Consider the following 17,679-nt stretch of genomic DNA (forward strand, 5'->3'; position numbering starts at 1 on the left):
ATTTTTAGTAATTTGAGGAATCTCCACACAGCTTTCCATAGTGGTTGGACCAGTTTGCATTCCCAGAAACAGTGTAAGAGGTTTTCTTTTTCTCCACATCCTCACCAGCATTTGCTGTTGTATTTTTTTAAATATCGTCCTAATATTTTTGTATAGACTTTGCCTTACCCTTCTGAATGGCCCATGTGTAAATAGCTCACTCTACACAGATGCCCTAGCCTTTCCATCTTGGTCTGCCTCATGCCATTCCAAACATGTTTTTCTGGACAGGTGACCAGAGCTTATTTGTGATTATCTCATGGCATTTCCTATGCTATGGTAGTTTCTTGTGGCTGCTGACTTATAGGGCATTTGAAAGGGGAATATAAAATTTATCCTGGGTGGCACAAGGGGTTAAGATGCAATCTATGAAGCTTGCTGTAGCCACTGCAACATGAGTTCGATCCCTGGCCAGGGAGCTACCCACATGGAACAGCAGACCTCTTCTGACTCGCTCGCTGCTTCCCTCAGCAGTGTATTTCAGTCATTCCTCCTGTTCTGTTCCCCGCTCTGTCTCTGGTGAATCCTCTCACCCTCGCCCTACAACTCTGGCCTGTACCCCAGTTCTTGTATGTACAAATAAATCTTAAAAAAAATTATCCTGGATATTTTGGGATCAATGTAGGAATAGCAACTCACTTTCTCAAAGTCCATAAAACCTTGGGTATGGGTGTCAGATTTTCTTAGGGAATCAGAGCTGCAAGAGTATTCAGGATTTGCTTTCCTGCTCTGGCCAGGATGTCTGAGAACTGCTGTGCTAGAGACTGAGGGTGCCTTGGAGAAGGACTTTGTACTGTCCCAGTCTAATGATGCTCTTTATTTAGCACATTCCCTGTTCAAAGTATCAGATGACTGAAGTATTATTTTGATTGAAGATTTTTTTTTTTTAAATTAGAAACACTCAAGTTGTTAAGTGTATGCTTTAGAAGGTGGACGAAATATGGCACATTTTATCTCTCACATTCTCTTTCTCCTGCCCCCCATGTCAAAACTGATAATTATGGAAATTCCAAGGCTGGGACACTTGGGCAGAGTTTAGATATTTACCGCATAGGAGTCAGACATGTTCTTTTAGAGAAAGCTGAGTTCTAATGGCAGAAATATTGGCCAAAAAACAATCATGAAACATTTTTGTGGCCTCGGTATCATGATCTTGTCAGTAAAGCGATGGTCTCTGATTAAATCCAGATTGAGCTGTTTCCTGTTAGCGTGCTAACCCAGAGGGCAGGCCCAGACCTCATGTCTTGCTCTGAGTCTGGGTTATTAAACACGTGTCTGCCCAGACTCCCCGCCCCCAATCTATTACTTTTCTTCTAAATTAGAATTTAAAGTTAGAGAGATATTACAAACAAAAACATACCCTGCAGTCTCTTACAAGGGTTATGTAGCTGTTGAATCTTTTACTGCAAAAATGAAACTGGAATTTTAGATGCTCTGATATGACCAGGAGACATGCTATCTTGTGTGTGTGTGTTTCGCTTTTGTATAACTTTTTTTTTTTCAGAATAACTATAGTCACTAAGCAGATATTTTTAAAGAATGTTTGCTTCATCAAAATGTACTCTATTTGAATGGTGGTGAATTAGAACTCATCTGCAGAAGCCTGGTCTCCCTTCTATGGCAAGTAGATATTAGGGAGCTTGGCAAAGGTGCAGAAAATGACCATAAAGCAAAGTACTGGGTACCCTAACATGCACAGCCAATGTATGGAAATGATTTTAGTCACTAGGGCAGCCCCTGTCCTTCCCTTTATGATATTGTCAGCATTGCTCATTCACTGTACTTAGAGAATGATTTTGAAATCCACCTATTTGAAGTATTTTATTACCCCTCTGTTAGCTCAAATAAGGTTCTTCCTAATGTGCAGATGCAAATACTGAAGAACAAAAACTGTCAAAGAGGCTTAAAAGGATCAGGCATGCAAATTGAGATTTTCTGTTTCCAACTAAGAGGAAGACTGACAGGAAGCGACTGGGTTAATGAGCAGCACTATTCCATTCCCAAGGGAGAGCCTTGATTTCCTGCCAACTCTGCCTGCTGGCAGGAAAAGGGACCCACTTTATCAGGGCCTGTGACAAGCATTTTCTCTGGGTTTGAATTTGTGGCCACATCAATGCTCAGGGAAAAATTAGTTCTTTTAAGTAGTTATGACTTTCTGTAAGAAAAGATTTAGTCTTAAAGTGGAATTTGCTTTGTGAGTAAAATAAGAATCATCAAATTACAGAGTTGGTAAGGAAACCCTGCTACTGTCAGAGGTGAGAAAGCTTGATTTAGAATTAGAGTCTGAGTAGTCATAGAGGCTGAGAAGCCAACCCTTTTGAAATTGATGGATATGATGTATACGATGTATATTGATGAAATTGATGTACTACTTTTTAATATTATCAGACTGATAATTATTTTGACCAAGTCATTTGAAATGACACCTTAAAACACACAAAATATCCCTAAATTTATCAGGGCCTGTGACAAGTGTTTTCTCTGAAAGAGATCAAATGAATGTCAATATTTGGAGCTAAAACTCATCATATTTTATCATACTTTGAATTTCTTTTTTTTTTTGAAGTGAAAGTGATAAATGTGAATTAAGTTTTCAATGTGTCATAGTGACTTATTAAGCTAACATTTTCCAAAAGAGTTCATTCTAATGTTCTGCAAGATGCTCTCAGGATAAGGGAAAATCCATTTGGAAATGTCATATACCATATCCTTCTCTTGGAGTTTCTTAACATATGTTAGAATATTAAAGACTAAGACATTCGCAGGAAAGAAATGTGTTTGATTTTGTTTAACTCTGTAGTTCCCAAAATTGACCGCAGGAACTAGTGGTTTGTATGGCATACACTCATAAAAACACTGGACCAGGTAATTAAAAAAGTAATTAGATTTTGAACCCATGGGTCTTTTTCATTTGTGGTTTCTGGTCGAAGTTAATCAAAGCTTCTGAGATGGATGGGTACTCTTTGGCCTGTTCTAAACTATGTATAGAGTGATAAAGAACAATTATTAGACCACATTTGAGACCACATTTTGAGTCAGTGGGCCTAAAGAAGCTTTTGGTATTTTTCCTGAAATAGATCCCTCTCCTCAGGCAACCCAAAGTATCTTTTGAAAATTAAAATAAATGAAGTCACCTACCACGTAAGCTGTAGTCTTAACATTAATTCCAATTAGCAGTTAGACATGGTGACATTAAGTCATTTCAGCCCCCTCTAAAGCAGCTGCTGCCACTGTGGTCTCACTGACAGCAGTCTCTGTTAATTTCCTTCCAGTGGTTGAGCTTCTGACAGGCCAGGTGAATAAAAGTAAATATGCCACCCAGTAAACACAATCTTCTCATTTCGAGATTCAATTCTGTCTTCTTTATTTCTCCTTTCATTTTCACATGTCTGATCATTTCAATTTAGAAAAATCTATAGGAAACAATTCAAACTTATAATTGAGAGAAACTGACAAGTGATCGTCACATCACATGCAATGATTTTTGCTGTAGAAAAAGATCCTTTTGTTAGATCATTTTCTCTGGTACCTTTGTATAGGACAAGCTAAATTTTGAAACTTGTATCTGTGTGTAATTTGTTAGGCACAGATCATTTTGAATGGTGTAAAACACACCCATATTTTTCTTTAATTTTTGTCCCTCATACTCGGGTTTTTTTTTTTAAATAATAAATTTTATTTTTATATTCCCCCCTACAACTGCACATTTCGGTTTTTAAGCTTACAGATTTTATCACTAATCACCAATTAGGTATTATGGTTTATGTCTCCCACGATGCAATAATTCCTACCAATGTTATCCACATGTTGCTCTCATGTGCTAGCTATTTCTCACAAGCAATGTCTACATTGCATGTCTCCACTAGGCAGGGACCATGTGTTTACCCCAGCCCTTCCTTTGCATGACTCCCCAGAGATTAGTCCAGTACTGCAGGTACAGCCACTTTTCAGTCACCTCTGCTGACTGCCAATGCTACAGAATCAGAGAGTGTGTTGCTTTCTGTGGACTGAAGGACATCAGGTTTTGGTCAGAGCTGCACAGATTTCCATGGAGGACATACTCCTCACATGGCTGATTATTTTAGTTATCAACTTGATGTCAGCTGGCTCACACAAATCCTAAGGATGAATTATCAACTCTCCATAGCCAGCGTTAGCCGGCTCCAGGGCACCACTGCAGGCGCTGTCTTTTAAGGATGAGTTTGGAAACTTACCAAGGAATAACACAAAAGGAATGATTGATAACATTTGCTAAACTCAATCTTGGGGTCATTGGAAACAGTCTTGATAAAATATGTCAGCAACTTAGTTCTTGATTGGAGTAAGTAGAAGAAAATGCCACTATTATGAAGTACCGTTTCTACTAGAGGGAAACACACACACACACACACAGCTTTTCTATACTTACAAATGAGAGGATTGCCTATGTGCCATTGGGACTTAAGTAAGAGCAAGGGAACCAGGGCCAGCTGCACTCAACTATTTTACTATTTTTGGTTCTTTCTTTCCTCCTGATCACGATCATGACTTTCTTGTACAGGTTGAAGGGGACCAGCTGCCTCCAGGACACACAGTCAGTCAATATGAGACCTGTAAGATCAGGACCATAAAAGCTGGCACCTTGGAGAAGCTCGTGGAGAACCTGCTGACAGCTTTTGGGGACAATGATTTTACCTATATCAGCATCTTCCTGTCAACCTACAGAGGCTTTGCCTCCACTAAAGAAGTGCTGGAGCTGCTGCTGGACAGGTAGGAAGGGGAAGGAGGTGATCAAAAGGTGATCAAAATGCCTGCAAGGTGCAGGTATGCGGCCTGAATCATCTGCACTTGGTGGGCTCAGAGAGATGGATGAGGAAAGATGAACTGAATGAATGATCTTTGGAATAAATGCCATAACTATTGTTTCAGAGACACTTTATGGGCTATTTATGGTAAAAATATCTCATAAAAAACATATAAGAGTCAAGAGTACATACCAGATGACAAGGCTCAATTGTAAATAGATTTCAGTGCCTATCTGCCACCCTACGATTTTCTCTGTATTTTTCCATGTTTATATAATTCCAATAAATAATCCAGTTAGCAAGGAATCATGTTGTGAGAATTAAATGTAATCATATGTGTGAAGTGGGGGCGTAGTGAGACCATAAGAAGCAGCTGATGGGTGGCAGCTCCAATGGTGATGGTGAGGATGATGGTGGTGATGATGATGGTATTGTTTGTTACTCTCATCACTCATTGGCTACTTCAGGGATCCTTACCCCTAAGCCTTGACCTATGTTGTTAAGTCACATGTTTACATAGAGTTCAAGCAGTGTACATTATCATTCACACATTGATAATAATATTCTTTTCCACCTTATTTTTATTTATAGTTAAATAAATTTATAGTTAAATAAATAGTTAGTTTTTAAAAAATATTAAACTGATTTGATAATGGAAGAAGGAAACTCTCAACCAAACCATTGTTTTAGAAATGTGAGGCTTCTCATCTGAACCCTTATATTCTGGGGTTTCTTGCATAGGAAAGAAATGAGATAGGGTTTATTTGTTACAGTTATTGAAAATTGACTTTGAACTAGATTTTAAAATGTTGAACATAATATATGCACATGTTAAAAATCCTTATACCATAGCAAAGTGTTAAAAGAAACAGTGTTTCCTCGTAGTGCTACTCTTCCCCCAGGTAACACCTATTAGGTTTAAAAAATACATAGAAACAGAAAATTAAACAGACTATTATCTAGTTAGGCAGATACATGTCTTAATATTTCAAAAATAGAATTAATCCATGTATAAAATGAGAAGTTCAAACAGTTAAGAAAATTATAAATAAAAAGTCAAAATTTCCTTTTACTCACTATGTAAAGGGCTTAGAATATTTGCTGGCATATTGAAAGCTCAAGAAATATAACTTCTTATTGTTTCAACATCAGGACAAATAGAGATTTATCCTATTCTGTTTAGTGGGGTTAACAGCATTTATTGGCTGGATTTTTCTATGGATAGACAATTAAGTTCTCATGAGGTTTTTTATTATATTTTATTTTAAATTTTTTGAAAAAATAATGTCACAAAGAATGTCTTGGAATAGATAACTTTTGAATACTTGTTTGAGAGTTCTAAAGGATCATTTCAGAGAATAATTGGTGGATCAAATTATATAAGTAGTTTAAACTGAAAGGTGTTGCTAGATTGCTCTTCAGAAGTCCCACCAACCACATTCATGTTCTTTTCCCTCGCACACCCTCATCAGCACCCCACACCCTCATCAGCTCTGGGTATTTCATCTGTACTATTAAAACTCTCTGCCATGATCCATCCATTGAAAAATAGCTTATTGTTTTTAAATATTATATTTCTTACATTGAGGTCTAGCATTTAAAAAAATACGCATTGGGTATTTTTTTGTGTATTCTGTGAACTGTCTTTTCATATCTTTAGTTTTATTTTATTTTGGACTGTTGTCATCGAGTTATTGATCATCCTATTACAACTTTGCATATGAACAAACTTAGGTTTTGATGGGGTTTGTTTTTTATTTACTGTGTGTTGGAATTTTTTTCCTAATTTCTCCCTTGGTTTTAAGAGTTATTTGTTAATATTTCTTATGAAAACATTTAAAAATGTTTATGCAGTCTATCAGTCTTAAGAAAGACATTTAATAATCAATAACCAATGTCATAAGGTTATCAATAACATTGCCTTTTTTCTTAAGGTATTTGCCTCAGGGATTCATATAGATTGAAATCATTTGGATCAATGGTGGTTTATATGTTTTATATCCAGGAAATTCACACAATGCCTATCCTTTATAATACATAGACCTGGTTATATAATTGGACTTCATTCAACATAGATAGGAAGTCCTGTCATTTTTTTTGCATAACAGCACTTAAAATATTAAGCATCTAAATCTGTGGGATTAGTGAGTCATTTCTCCCATAGTTTGTTTGCTTATATAACATCTCATACCTATAAATAGAACCTGAAGAATTGTATGAATTTTCTTTTTGCTATTTCATATTTATAAAAAAGATACTGTGTGATGTTGGCAGACTGTAAGAGGAACTAGAGCAACAGATCAAAACCCCTCCAAGTTTTCTTTGGAATTGGTAACCTCTTCTACTTATGGGTTACACCATTGATAATAGGCCACAGATGTCTACACACACCAAGTAAAGGAGTGCATGTGAGCCCCAGCTGTTCATCATAAATAGTGGACAGACACAGGAACTAGAGTGTTTAGTCTGTGGCGAGTGTACATCCAGCCTTCAATTGATCATTGTCTTTTAACCTTCACCTTGTTCTCCTAGTCTACTGCACAGACATTTTTAGATGTTAAAATATAATTGGCTGACAATCATTAAATAACAGAATCAGCATGAATTCAAATTACATTTAATCCAAACTATCATTTATGATATAACTGGATGAAGATTTAATATTTAAATTGAATCATTTGGATGGGCCTTGAATTTCATCTCATAGTGTCCTCTGCTGCTTCTGAAAGGAGTGGAGAATCAGCATGTGCTCAGGGGCCATGTTGTACTCTATAAAATACCATATGGATGAAACCAACTTGTAAGATTTGGTTGGTTCTCACCTGTGTGGTGAATTTACTGTGAAGTTACTGGTATTTAACCTTCCACATCATGTATTTTCATAATTTTATATTATTTTCCCTAGAGGTGACCCCTCACATTATATATGGTAACCCTGAAAAAAATTTGTATCTATCCCTATGAACTTAATGTTTTACTGCAAAAGGCTTACATCAATAAAAGAAACAGACCACTTAAAAGCATAGCAATGATTTGTTTTATTTTACTCTTTTTTTCTTCATTTTATTTTTATATCTTACATCTTTGATAGAAGTTCAGAGAAATTAATTCCATTTATATTGCCACTGCAGAAACTTCCATTTGTCCATCTGTGTACAGACATCAGCATAAATACTCCTCCCTTACATGTAGATCTTGTGATCAGATGTTAATCCTTGTTTTATTTTAACTAAAATGCATATTTTATGAAATATTGGGTTCTTAAATTGGTGGTTGGGAGTTTTATAGTGTATGATTGGGAGGTAAATAGTGAAGTTGCACCTATTTACCTTATCTGAAGAGAAACTTGTTATACTGTTTTCTTAGTTAATTGTGATAGGCTTGTTTGTGGGTCTCTGATGGAATTTTTTCCATGATTTCTCTGTTTCTTAATACTAGATTGCTTATCTTTTGTGACACTAATACTGAGAAGTTATTAGAGGATGAGCTAATCCCAAGCAGTCAAGAATGGATTGAAGGCAGATGCTGAAGTGTTTGTTTCCTGCCAGGGAAAAGTTTATTTGAAGTCAAGCTTTGATTTTCCTTAAGACTGCCAATCATGTGGCTTTTCTCATATGGAATGGTTTGGGGTTTGTGTGTATGTGTGTGTGTTTTTAAAAATCTTTTAAAAAATATTTATTTATTTATGCATACAAGAGCTGGGGTACAGGCCAGAGGTGTGGGGGGCGAGAGGATTCACCAGAGATAGAGCAGGGAACAGAACAAGCAGATCAACCGAAGTACACTGCTAAGGGGAGCAACGGGTGAGTCAGGAGAGGTCTGCTGTGTCATGTGGGTAGCTCTCTGGCCTGGGATCCAACTCATGCTGCAGTGGCTGCAGACAGCTTCATAGACAGCTTCAAGTCTTAACCCCTTGGCCACCAGGGAGGCCCTGTTTTTAAAAATCTTTTCAGATTTTTCATTCTGCTGATAATCAGCCTTCATGATTGACCCATAGACAGTGGTTTACAGCCTTCTGGCTAATTTGAAGTGTCTGCTTTTTGGGGTGAACAACAATTCACAAGGAATCCCTTGCCTCTCATCTTGGCTTAGATTTAATTTGAAGGTTCATTGGCTGCCTTTTAACTTAAGACAGTGCTCTGAATTGTGACTTAGCTATTAGTGTTAGGGCTTTGAGATTTTATCCTTTCTAACTTCAAAAATACGTTCCTTTTAAAAATACTTTCTTCTCACCAAATTGATAAAGTAAGGTGTAGTTAGATATTGTTGAAAATATCCAACCTCAAATATAGGGAGAAATGTGGCTTAGTGAGTGGCCCTCTCTGAGAACCATGAAATGTCTATGCAGATATCTAATTTTTTTTTTAATTTTTATTTACTTATTTACACAAGAGCCGGGGTACAGGCCAGATTCGTGGGAGGGTGAGAGGATTCACCAGAGACAGAGCAGGGAACAGAACGGGTAGACTGACGAAATACACTGCTGAGGGGAGCAGTGGGCGAGACAGCAGAGGTCTGCCACGCCATGTGGGATTCTCGCCTGCCTGCTGGGATAGAACCAGTGCTGCAGAGGCTGTGGACTGCTTCACAGCGCTGTGCTCAACCACCTGCACCACCAGGGGAGGCCCATATGCAGATATCTAGATTTCTCTTCAGATAGCTGTCACTTTAGCTATTTGAGGACCATTTGTTGACCATTCTGTCTTTCTCTGATCTGTGTCTTTGAATTAAACAGAATACCCACGGACACAGAATTGGTCGGAATTAGGTGTCCAAAAGCATTTGCTAAGCCACTGATGATACTCAGTCACAGTTTGAAAAAAGCTGAGTAGTACTCAGAATTACCCCTTTATTTCAAGTGAACTCTCCCAATGGAGAACTTGTGGGGAGGATTTTGGTTGAAGCCTTCTGTAAACAGTGCTTTAAGACCAGTCTGACTTGAATTTGCTTGTTTATGTCCCAGAGAGAGGCTAGGTCGGTGGGTCTTTGAACTTGCTTCCTTTTCCCATGATGCCTGCCTTCCATTTTTATAAACTTTATCTCATTCGGTTACCTTATCATTACCCATGTTTACAGATGAGAACATGGAGGCTCAGAAAAATTCAATCATACATGGTAGAGCTAGAATAAAGACTTACCTCTTTCAGACTTGGAAGCTCTTTTCTTTTTTTTTTTTTTTAAATTTTCTAGAGGCATGTCTTATTTATTTATTATTTGTTTGTTTGTTTGGTTTATACATGCACTGGGTACAGTCAGAAGCGCGGGAGGGTGAGAGAATTCACCAGAGCCAGAGCGGGGAGCAGAGCAGGCAGAAGGACCGAAGGACACTGCTGAGGGGAGCAGCGGGCAGGAGAGGTCTGCGCGCCATGTGGGACCCTCCTCCGGTGGCCGGGGAGCAGCCGGGGATTGAACCGGCTGCAGAGGCTGCAGGCAGCTTCGCAACCCAGCGCTCAACCGCTGCGCCACCGGGAGGCCCCAGACTTGGAAGCTCTTTCTCAGTAAACCAGGTTGCCTCCCATGATTTGTTAATTTTTTTTTAAAGGAAGGGGTGATTTGAGAATCCCCTTCAGCTGTCTTTTTCTCTGTGCCTCAGTTGATTTTCCTTGGAAACTGTTTTTCCTGAGTGATGCTCTCTTTATGCTGCTGTGAGCAATTCACTTGAACGTCAGTGCTCCTAATCCATCCTTCTAGTCAAATGATGTTCACCAGGTGCTGAGTATGTGCCACCTGCTGTCCAAAGTGCTGTATACATAATGGAGAACACACCCGTCATGACACCTGTCCTCTTTGTGCTTAATGGCTAGTGGGGACACTAACATTAAATCAGCATACAAATAAATACATAGAATTAAACTTATCGTATGATTTATATAATTAATTAATATTATAAAATTAATAATATAAATACAATTTATATCTTTAATTAATAAAAAATAATCTTTAGGAAATAAGAAGTAGGCACCATGGCAGAGGCAATGATAGAGGATCTCAAGGGAGGATATTACCCAAATAAAACTGAATATTGGCTAGTGATCAAGGTGGTTGAAAAGGTCGTGACCCCTCAAGGTCACTGTCATATTTGTGTGTCTGGAGAGTTTTTGTTTGTTTAATATCCTCCGGCTAAATCCTCTGGGCCTAATCTGCTACTTTCTAAAGACAACTCGTCTTGGACAGTCAGGGTATAGTAAATGAGAGGGGTTGGGAGAAGTTATGCAAATCTGTTACCAGATTACTTTATGACACTTGGAGAAATAATAGCTTTGTATGTAAAAATGATACACCAATAACCAGCAAAAATGGAGCTCACCTGCCCTCAATAATGAAGCCAAGAGTAGATCAAATGAAAAGCTTGAAAACATTTTATTTCCAAAGAATTTGTCATAAGCAAATATGCTTCCTTTCCCTTGCATACTTTCAGAATACCTTATAGGAAAATCAGTTTTCCTGTTTTTCTTCTAATCCTGAGATTCATGCATGAGGCACAGAGTTTTAGTGGTTAAGGGCATGGAGTTAGGAGTTAGAAATTTTGAATTTGATCCCAGTCGTACATCCCTTACTTGCTTTGCAATGTCTGACAAGTTACTTTATTTTACTAGCTTTAGTTTCATTATCTGTGAAAGGAGAATGAAAAATAACCCTAGACAAGTCTAGACAAATCTCTAGACTTGTACAATTATTTTCAAGGCAGTGAGGACGCAGGGTCCATTTTTTTTTTCGATAGACTGTTTTTTAGAGAAACCTCAAGTTCATAGTAAAATTGAGTGGAAAAGAGTCCTCAGAACCTTACTGCCCCCAAAACAGCTTCTTCCACTATCAACATTCCCTACCAGAGCTGTACATCTGCTGCAACCATTGACACATCATTATCGCCCAGGGTCTGTAGTTTATCTTAGGGTTCACTCTTGGTGTTGTATATTCTGTGGGTTTAGATACATCTAAAATGATGTTTCCATTATTATAGTGTCATACAGTGTAAATTTACTGCCCTGAAAATATTCTGTACTCTGCTTATTTATCTCTTCCTCCCCCGACCCCAATCCCTGGCAATCCCTTAACTTTTTATTGTCTTCAGAGTTTGACTTTTTCCAGACCATCATATGGTAGGAATCACATCATATGTGGCCTTTTCAGATTGGCTTCTTTCACTTTGTAATGTGGAGTAAGCTTTCTACATGTCTTTTTATGGCTTTATAGTTCATTTCTTTTTAACACTGAAAAATATTCCATTGTCTGACTGGACCATAGTTTATCCATTAACCTATTAGACACATCTTGGTTGCTTCTAAGTTTTGGTAATTATAAATAAAGCTGCCAGTAAACATCCATGTACAGATTTTTGTGTAGACATAAATTTCACTTCCTTCTTGTAAGTGAAATTTCTTATCTTCCTCAAGATACCAGGGAGCAAAAATTCTGGATCCTATGGGAAGAGTATATTTAATTTTATCAGAAACTGGTAAACTGCCTGTTCATTAGACATTCGCACTAGCAGTGAACAAAAGTTCTTTTGCTTCACACCCTTGTCAGCACTTGGTATTATCTATGTTTTGGATTTTGGCCATTCTAATACGTGTGTAATGGTATCTCATTGTATTTTTGATTGCAGTTCTCTAATAGCATTTTTAATGACCATCTTTTCATGTATTTATATATCATCTATGTATCTTCTTTTGATGAGGTCTGTATTTAGGTCCCTTGCCCAGTTTTTAATTGTGCTGTTTATTTTCTTATTGTTGAACTTTAAGAGTTTTTTTTTTCTTTTTCTTTTTTTTTTTTTGCCCATTTTGGATAACTGTCCTTGATCAGGTGTGTCTTTCACAGACATTTTCTTCAAGTTTGGGACTTGTCTTCTCATTCTCTTGATGTTACCTTTCACAGAGCAGAAGTTTTTAATTTTAATGAAATTTAATTTTTTCTTTCATGCCTCCTGCCTTTGGTGTTATATCTAAAGATCATTGTCATATTAAAGATCTTCCAATTTTTCTCCTATTTATATTCTAGAAATTTCATAGTTTTATGTTTTACTTTTAGGTTTATAATCCATTTTGAGTTAATTTTTGTGAATGGTATGTAAAATTTGTGTCTAGATTATTATTATTATTTTGCACATGAACGTCTAGTTTTTCTATTACCTATAACTTTAGAAAAGACTATCTCTGCTCCATGGTATTGCCTTAGCTCCTTAGTCAAAGATTTGACAGTATTCATGTGGGTCTGTTTCTGAACTCTTTATTCTATTCCACTTATCAATATGCCTATATTTTCACCTATACCACACTATTCTGATTACTGTAGCTTTAGAGTAACTCTTGAAGTCAGCTAGCATTAGTCTCTGACTTTGTTCTCTTTCAAAGCTGAGTTGGCTGTCTGAATCTTCTGCAACTTCATATAAATATTAGAAACAATTTGTCAATACTCACAAAATAAATTGCTGGGAAATTTCATTGGGATTGCTTTATTTTTGGAGTGGGGAGGGGAGGATGCTAGAGGTAAGTTTTGTGGTTTCATGAACACAATACCTGTGCACAGGGAGGGAAGAGCCCAAGGGACTATGGTGATAGATCATGGGTACTATGGTGATGGAGAACTACAGGGACTACACCTGAGGGGAGAAATCAAATACTGCACAAAAATGAATAGTTATGTAAGAAAGTCAATAAATAACGCAGTCCATGTGCACATGAGCTGGCTATTCATTCTCTTCACTGCGTAGCCTGGTATGGGGATTGGTGATTAAATGGCCAACTGCACTGCTCTTTCCATGACTTTGCAGTTCTAGGAGGAGAGGATGTGAGCCATCTCAGCGCTGTAGGGTTTGTGGCACATCAGCAACACTTGCAGCATCTTGGCCTTGAGCATGAGGAACTTGCAGAAGCCACTGGGAAGCCTGTGCTTTCTTTTCTTGATCCTCCCATAACCAGTGCTGGATATCAATATCTGGCCCTGGAACCTTCTGTGCACCTGTTATGGACACTTCTGGGTTCCTGCCAGTTATGCTTAATTTTAACATATCAGTTTGATTTATGGCTGATGAACTTCTTGGTTCTCCTTTTGATGATCTCGGGCTTCTTGAGGGTTCTGAGGGCAGCCACAATGCTGAATGGAAGACGGCTGCCACCTCCATAGGCAGCACCAAGGGAGAGAGCTGGGATGGCTCTGACTCTATATATCAAGCTGGGAAACACTGACATCTTGACAATATTGAGTCATCACACCCATGAACATGAATATTTTTCACTTATTTAATTTGTCCGTGATACCTTTCATCAAAGAGTTGTAGTTTCCTCCTATAGCTCTTGTATGTCATTTTTAGATTTATATCCAAGTATTTCATTTTGAGGGGGTACTGATGTAAAGGCTAATGGTATTTTTCATATCACACTCCATTTGCTTATTGCTGGTATGTAAGAAAGTGTTTGGCTTTTGTGTATTAACCTTGCATTATACAATCTTCCATCTCTTGTTCGTTCCAAAAATTTTTAGTCAATTCATATTTTCTACATAGGCAGTCATGTTATCTGTGAACAAAAGCAGTTTATTTCTTCCTTCCCTTCTTCTCTATATATCTATCTACTATTTATGTACCTGTCTATCTATGGATATATCAGTCTGTCTATTTATCTTTGCATTAGCTAGCATTTCCAGTGCATTGTTTAAAAGCAGTGGTGAGAGTCTATCCTTGTTTAGATCCTCATCTTAGAGTGAAAGTTTTCAGTTTCTCATTGTTAAATATGATGCCGTAGATTTTTGTAGGTGTTATTTATGGGTGGATGTTGGATTTTTGCCTCATGCCTTTTCTGCACTTATTTATATGCACTTATTTTTTTCTTCTTTAACCTAATGATGTGATGAATTACATAAGTTGATTTTCAAATGTTGAAACCAACTTTGCATACTTAAATCTAACTTGATCATGGTGTGTAATTCTTATAAATAAATCTAACTTGATCATGGAGTGTAATTCTAGAAATCTAACTTGATCATGGTGTGTAATTCTTTTCATATATTTTTGTATTGAATTTGCTATTTTGGGGGATTTTTAATATATATTTATGAACTGTATTAATCTGTACTTGTCTTGTGTTTGTCTGGTTTTGGAATTAGGATGGTGCTAGCCTCATTGAGTGAGTTAGGAAGTAGTACCTCTGATCCTGGTACAATTTCTTATTCAAATGTTGGTAGTGGTGACCAGTAAACTCATCTGGGACTGGTGATTTTTTGCTTTGGAGAGTTATTGATTATTGATTCAATTTCTTTCATGCATATGGGCCTATTCAGATTGTCTAGTTCTTCTTGTGCGACTTTTATGTAGATATGAGTTTCTGATCTAGTTCATTTTCTCTTTACCTTAAGATTTTTTAAAAACATTTTTGAAGTGCGGGTTTACTGGCAAAAAATTACTTCAATTTTTGCTTGCCTATGAAAGCCTTTATTTCTGAAGGATGCTTTTGCCAGGAAGAGATTTTTTTTCGCTTCTCAACACTTTAAATATTTTACTTCACTCTTCTTTCTTGCTTATTTTTAGAGAAGTTGGATATTATTCTTTGGTCCTTTGTAGGTAAGGTGTTTTTTGACTCAGGCTTCTTCCAAAATTTTTTCTTTTTATTTGATTTTCTCAAGTTTGAATATTACTTGCCTAGGTGTATTGTTTTTGGCATTTATCCTGCTTAGTGTTCTCTGGGTTTCCTGGATTTGTGGTTTTGTGTCTGCCATTAATTTGGGGGAAAATTCCCAGTAACTGGTTCTTCAGCTATTGCTTCTGTTCCTTTCTTTCTTCTTCTGTTATTCCCATTATATATATGTTATATCTTTTTCATTTCATTTCATTATATCTGGTTCATTTGCTATTCTGTTCAGTTTTATTGGTTTTCTGGGTTTTTGTTGTTGTTGTTGTTTGTTGATCAGTTTTTGAAGTATCTGTTTTCATATTCTCAAGCACAGATGCATGCATCTAAAAATTTTTACTGAATTAAAAGTTCTTCAGTTTTAAGATTTTTTTATAATTTTTTTTACAATTATTTATCAGATGTCTTTTAAAAATATTTTCTCCCTGTCTGTGACTTACTTTCTAGTTTTCTTGACTGAATAAACTCTCTCTACCTCGCCCTTCATCCCCATCCTGCTCCCACCACAGCTGTGAGGTGGTTATAGTAAGTTTCCTTTCAAAAAGCTCACAACACAAATCCATTCAGTTTTCATTTGCTTTCTTAGCATGAGAAGCTGGATATGCATTTTTGAGATGCATACAATATGTTTCAAATTACTTTTTTTGATTAAACCTTACTTAAAAATAGTTGTTTTGTAATTTATGCTAGCATTAGACTAGGCACATGCCAAATATTCCTAGATTCATGCTGTCATGCAGTTCTCCAGAAATCCCTTTCTTTCTTCCTTCTTCTTTCAGTAGGCTTCCCATATCATGCCTCTGCTCTTCCACATCCAAGGAGAGGGATTATGAGCAGGGAGTACTCTGGAACCTGAATACACTTAGATGCCACAAGGCAGCTTACACAGGTCACCTCTCGGCTCTCCCTCTTACAGCAATAACCTTATATTAAATATTATTATTAAACTCATAATTAAAATTTCCCCACCCTTCTCATTCTTCCAAGTGTTATTTGTTTATATCTAACTTGTATCCCCAACTCCCCATAAAATCAAGTAAAACCAAATATAGTGGTTTGCCATTGAGTCTTTAGTCCCACTGTGTATGAAAAAGTTGGGATTTATTGATTAGTTGGCTCCAGAATGCTTGTCTCAATCAAATAGTGGGTAAGCTTTCAGGAAATCCTAACATTGCTTTGTTTCTTTTCTAGCTTAAAACACAAACCTACTGGATATCGTGACTAGGGTCAAAGATTCTTAGAAAATGAAGGTCATTTCTTAAGATTTTAGTGATAGCAGAGGAGTTTAAATAGTTTTTTTTCTAGGGTTGAGTGTTGATGGCTCCATAGGCAAGACAGACATCAGATGGTATATTTGTTGTGGGTTAAACAAAACAGATGACTCAAAGATAAATTTAACTCAGACATTATTTCTTGACTATTAAGAAGATAAAAATATTTAGTGATGAAAGAGAAAAGAGGATTATAACAAGAGCCCTGAGAAGCTTCGGGCATTGAAATTCTTCTGACATTGAAAACTTTTGTAGAGCACATCCTTTATGAAAGGGCCTATGTTCATCTGGCTTATATTTTATTAAGTGGGGAAAACAGTTTAGTTCTTAAAACTATAGATGATGCAACATTTATATAATTTTCATATTCATCTGTGGTAGGCAGAATAATGCCTACATCCCAAAGATGTCTGCTCTTAATCCCTGGAACATATGAATATGTAAGGTTCCATGGCAATGCCAAATTAAGTTGCAGAAGGAATTACGGTAGCTAATCAGCTCCTTGAAAATAATGTCATATTGGGTTATCTGGGTAATCCAGTGTAATCACAAGGTTTCTTGAAAGTGAAAAGTGGAGGGCCTCCCTGGTGGTGCAAGGGGTTAAGACAAAACCTATGAAGCTATCCACAGCCACTGCAGCATGAGTTCTATCCCTGGCCAGGGAGCTACCTACATGGTGCAGCAGACCTCTCCTGAATCTCCCGCTGCTCCCCTCAGCAGTGTATTTCAATCAATCTGCCTGTTCTGTTTCCCATTCTATTTCTGGTGAATCCTCTCACCTCCCACACCTCTGGCCTGTACCCCAGTTCTTGTCTGCCTAAATAAATAAATATTTTTTTAAGATTTATTTTATTTTTATGCATACAAGAGCTGGGGTACAGGTCAAAGGTGGGGTTGGGGAGCGGTGAGAGGATTCACCAGAGACAGAGTGGGGAACACAACAAGCAGATTGACTGAAAT

At 37.2% G+C, this 17,679-nt stretch overlaps 1 protein-coding gene and 1 pseudogene across 5 annotated transcripts in view; one reads left to right on the plus strand and one right to left on the minus strand.

Annotated features, from left to right (window-relative positions):
* RGL1 (ral guanine nucleotide dissociation stimulator like 1) overlaps nucleotides 1–17,679 on the plus strand; it is a 268,038-nt gene that overhangs the window by 176,209 nt on the left and 74,150 nt on the right. For all 5 annotated transcript variants that reach the window (XM_054693406.1, XM_054693404.1, XM_037506288.2 and 2 more), the window contains one exon: nucleotides 4,580–4,788. In XM_054693406.1, coding sequence (XP_054549381.1) covers nucleotides 4,580–4,788 — 209 coding nt within the window. The remainder of the gene's footprint in view (nucleotides 1–4,579; nucleotides 4,789–17,679) is intronic.
* Nucleotides 13,513–14,014, minus strand: LOC119240261 (60S ribosomal protein L32-like; annotated as a pseudogene).

The sequence above is a fragment of the Talpa occidentalis genome, unplaced genomic scaffold (genome assembly GCF_014898055.3).
Source record: "Talpa occidentalis isolate TD23 unplaced genomic scaffold, MPIMG_talOcc4v2.1 talOcc4.12, whole genome shotgun sequence".
Taxonomy (NCBI): Eukaryota; Metazoa; Chordata; class Mammalia; order Eulipotyphla; family Talpidae; genus Talpa; species Talpa occidentalis.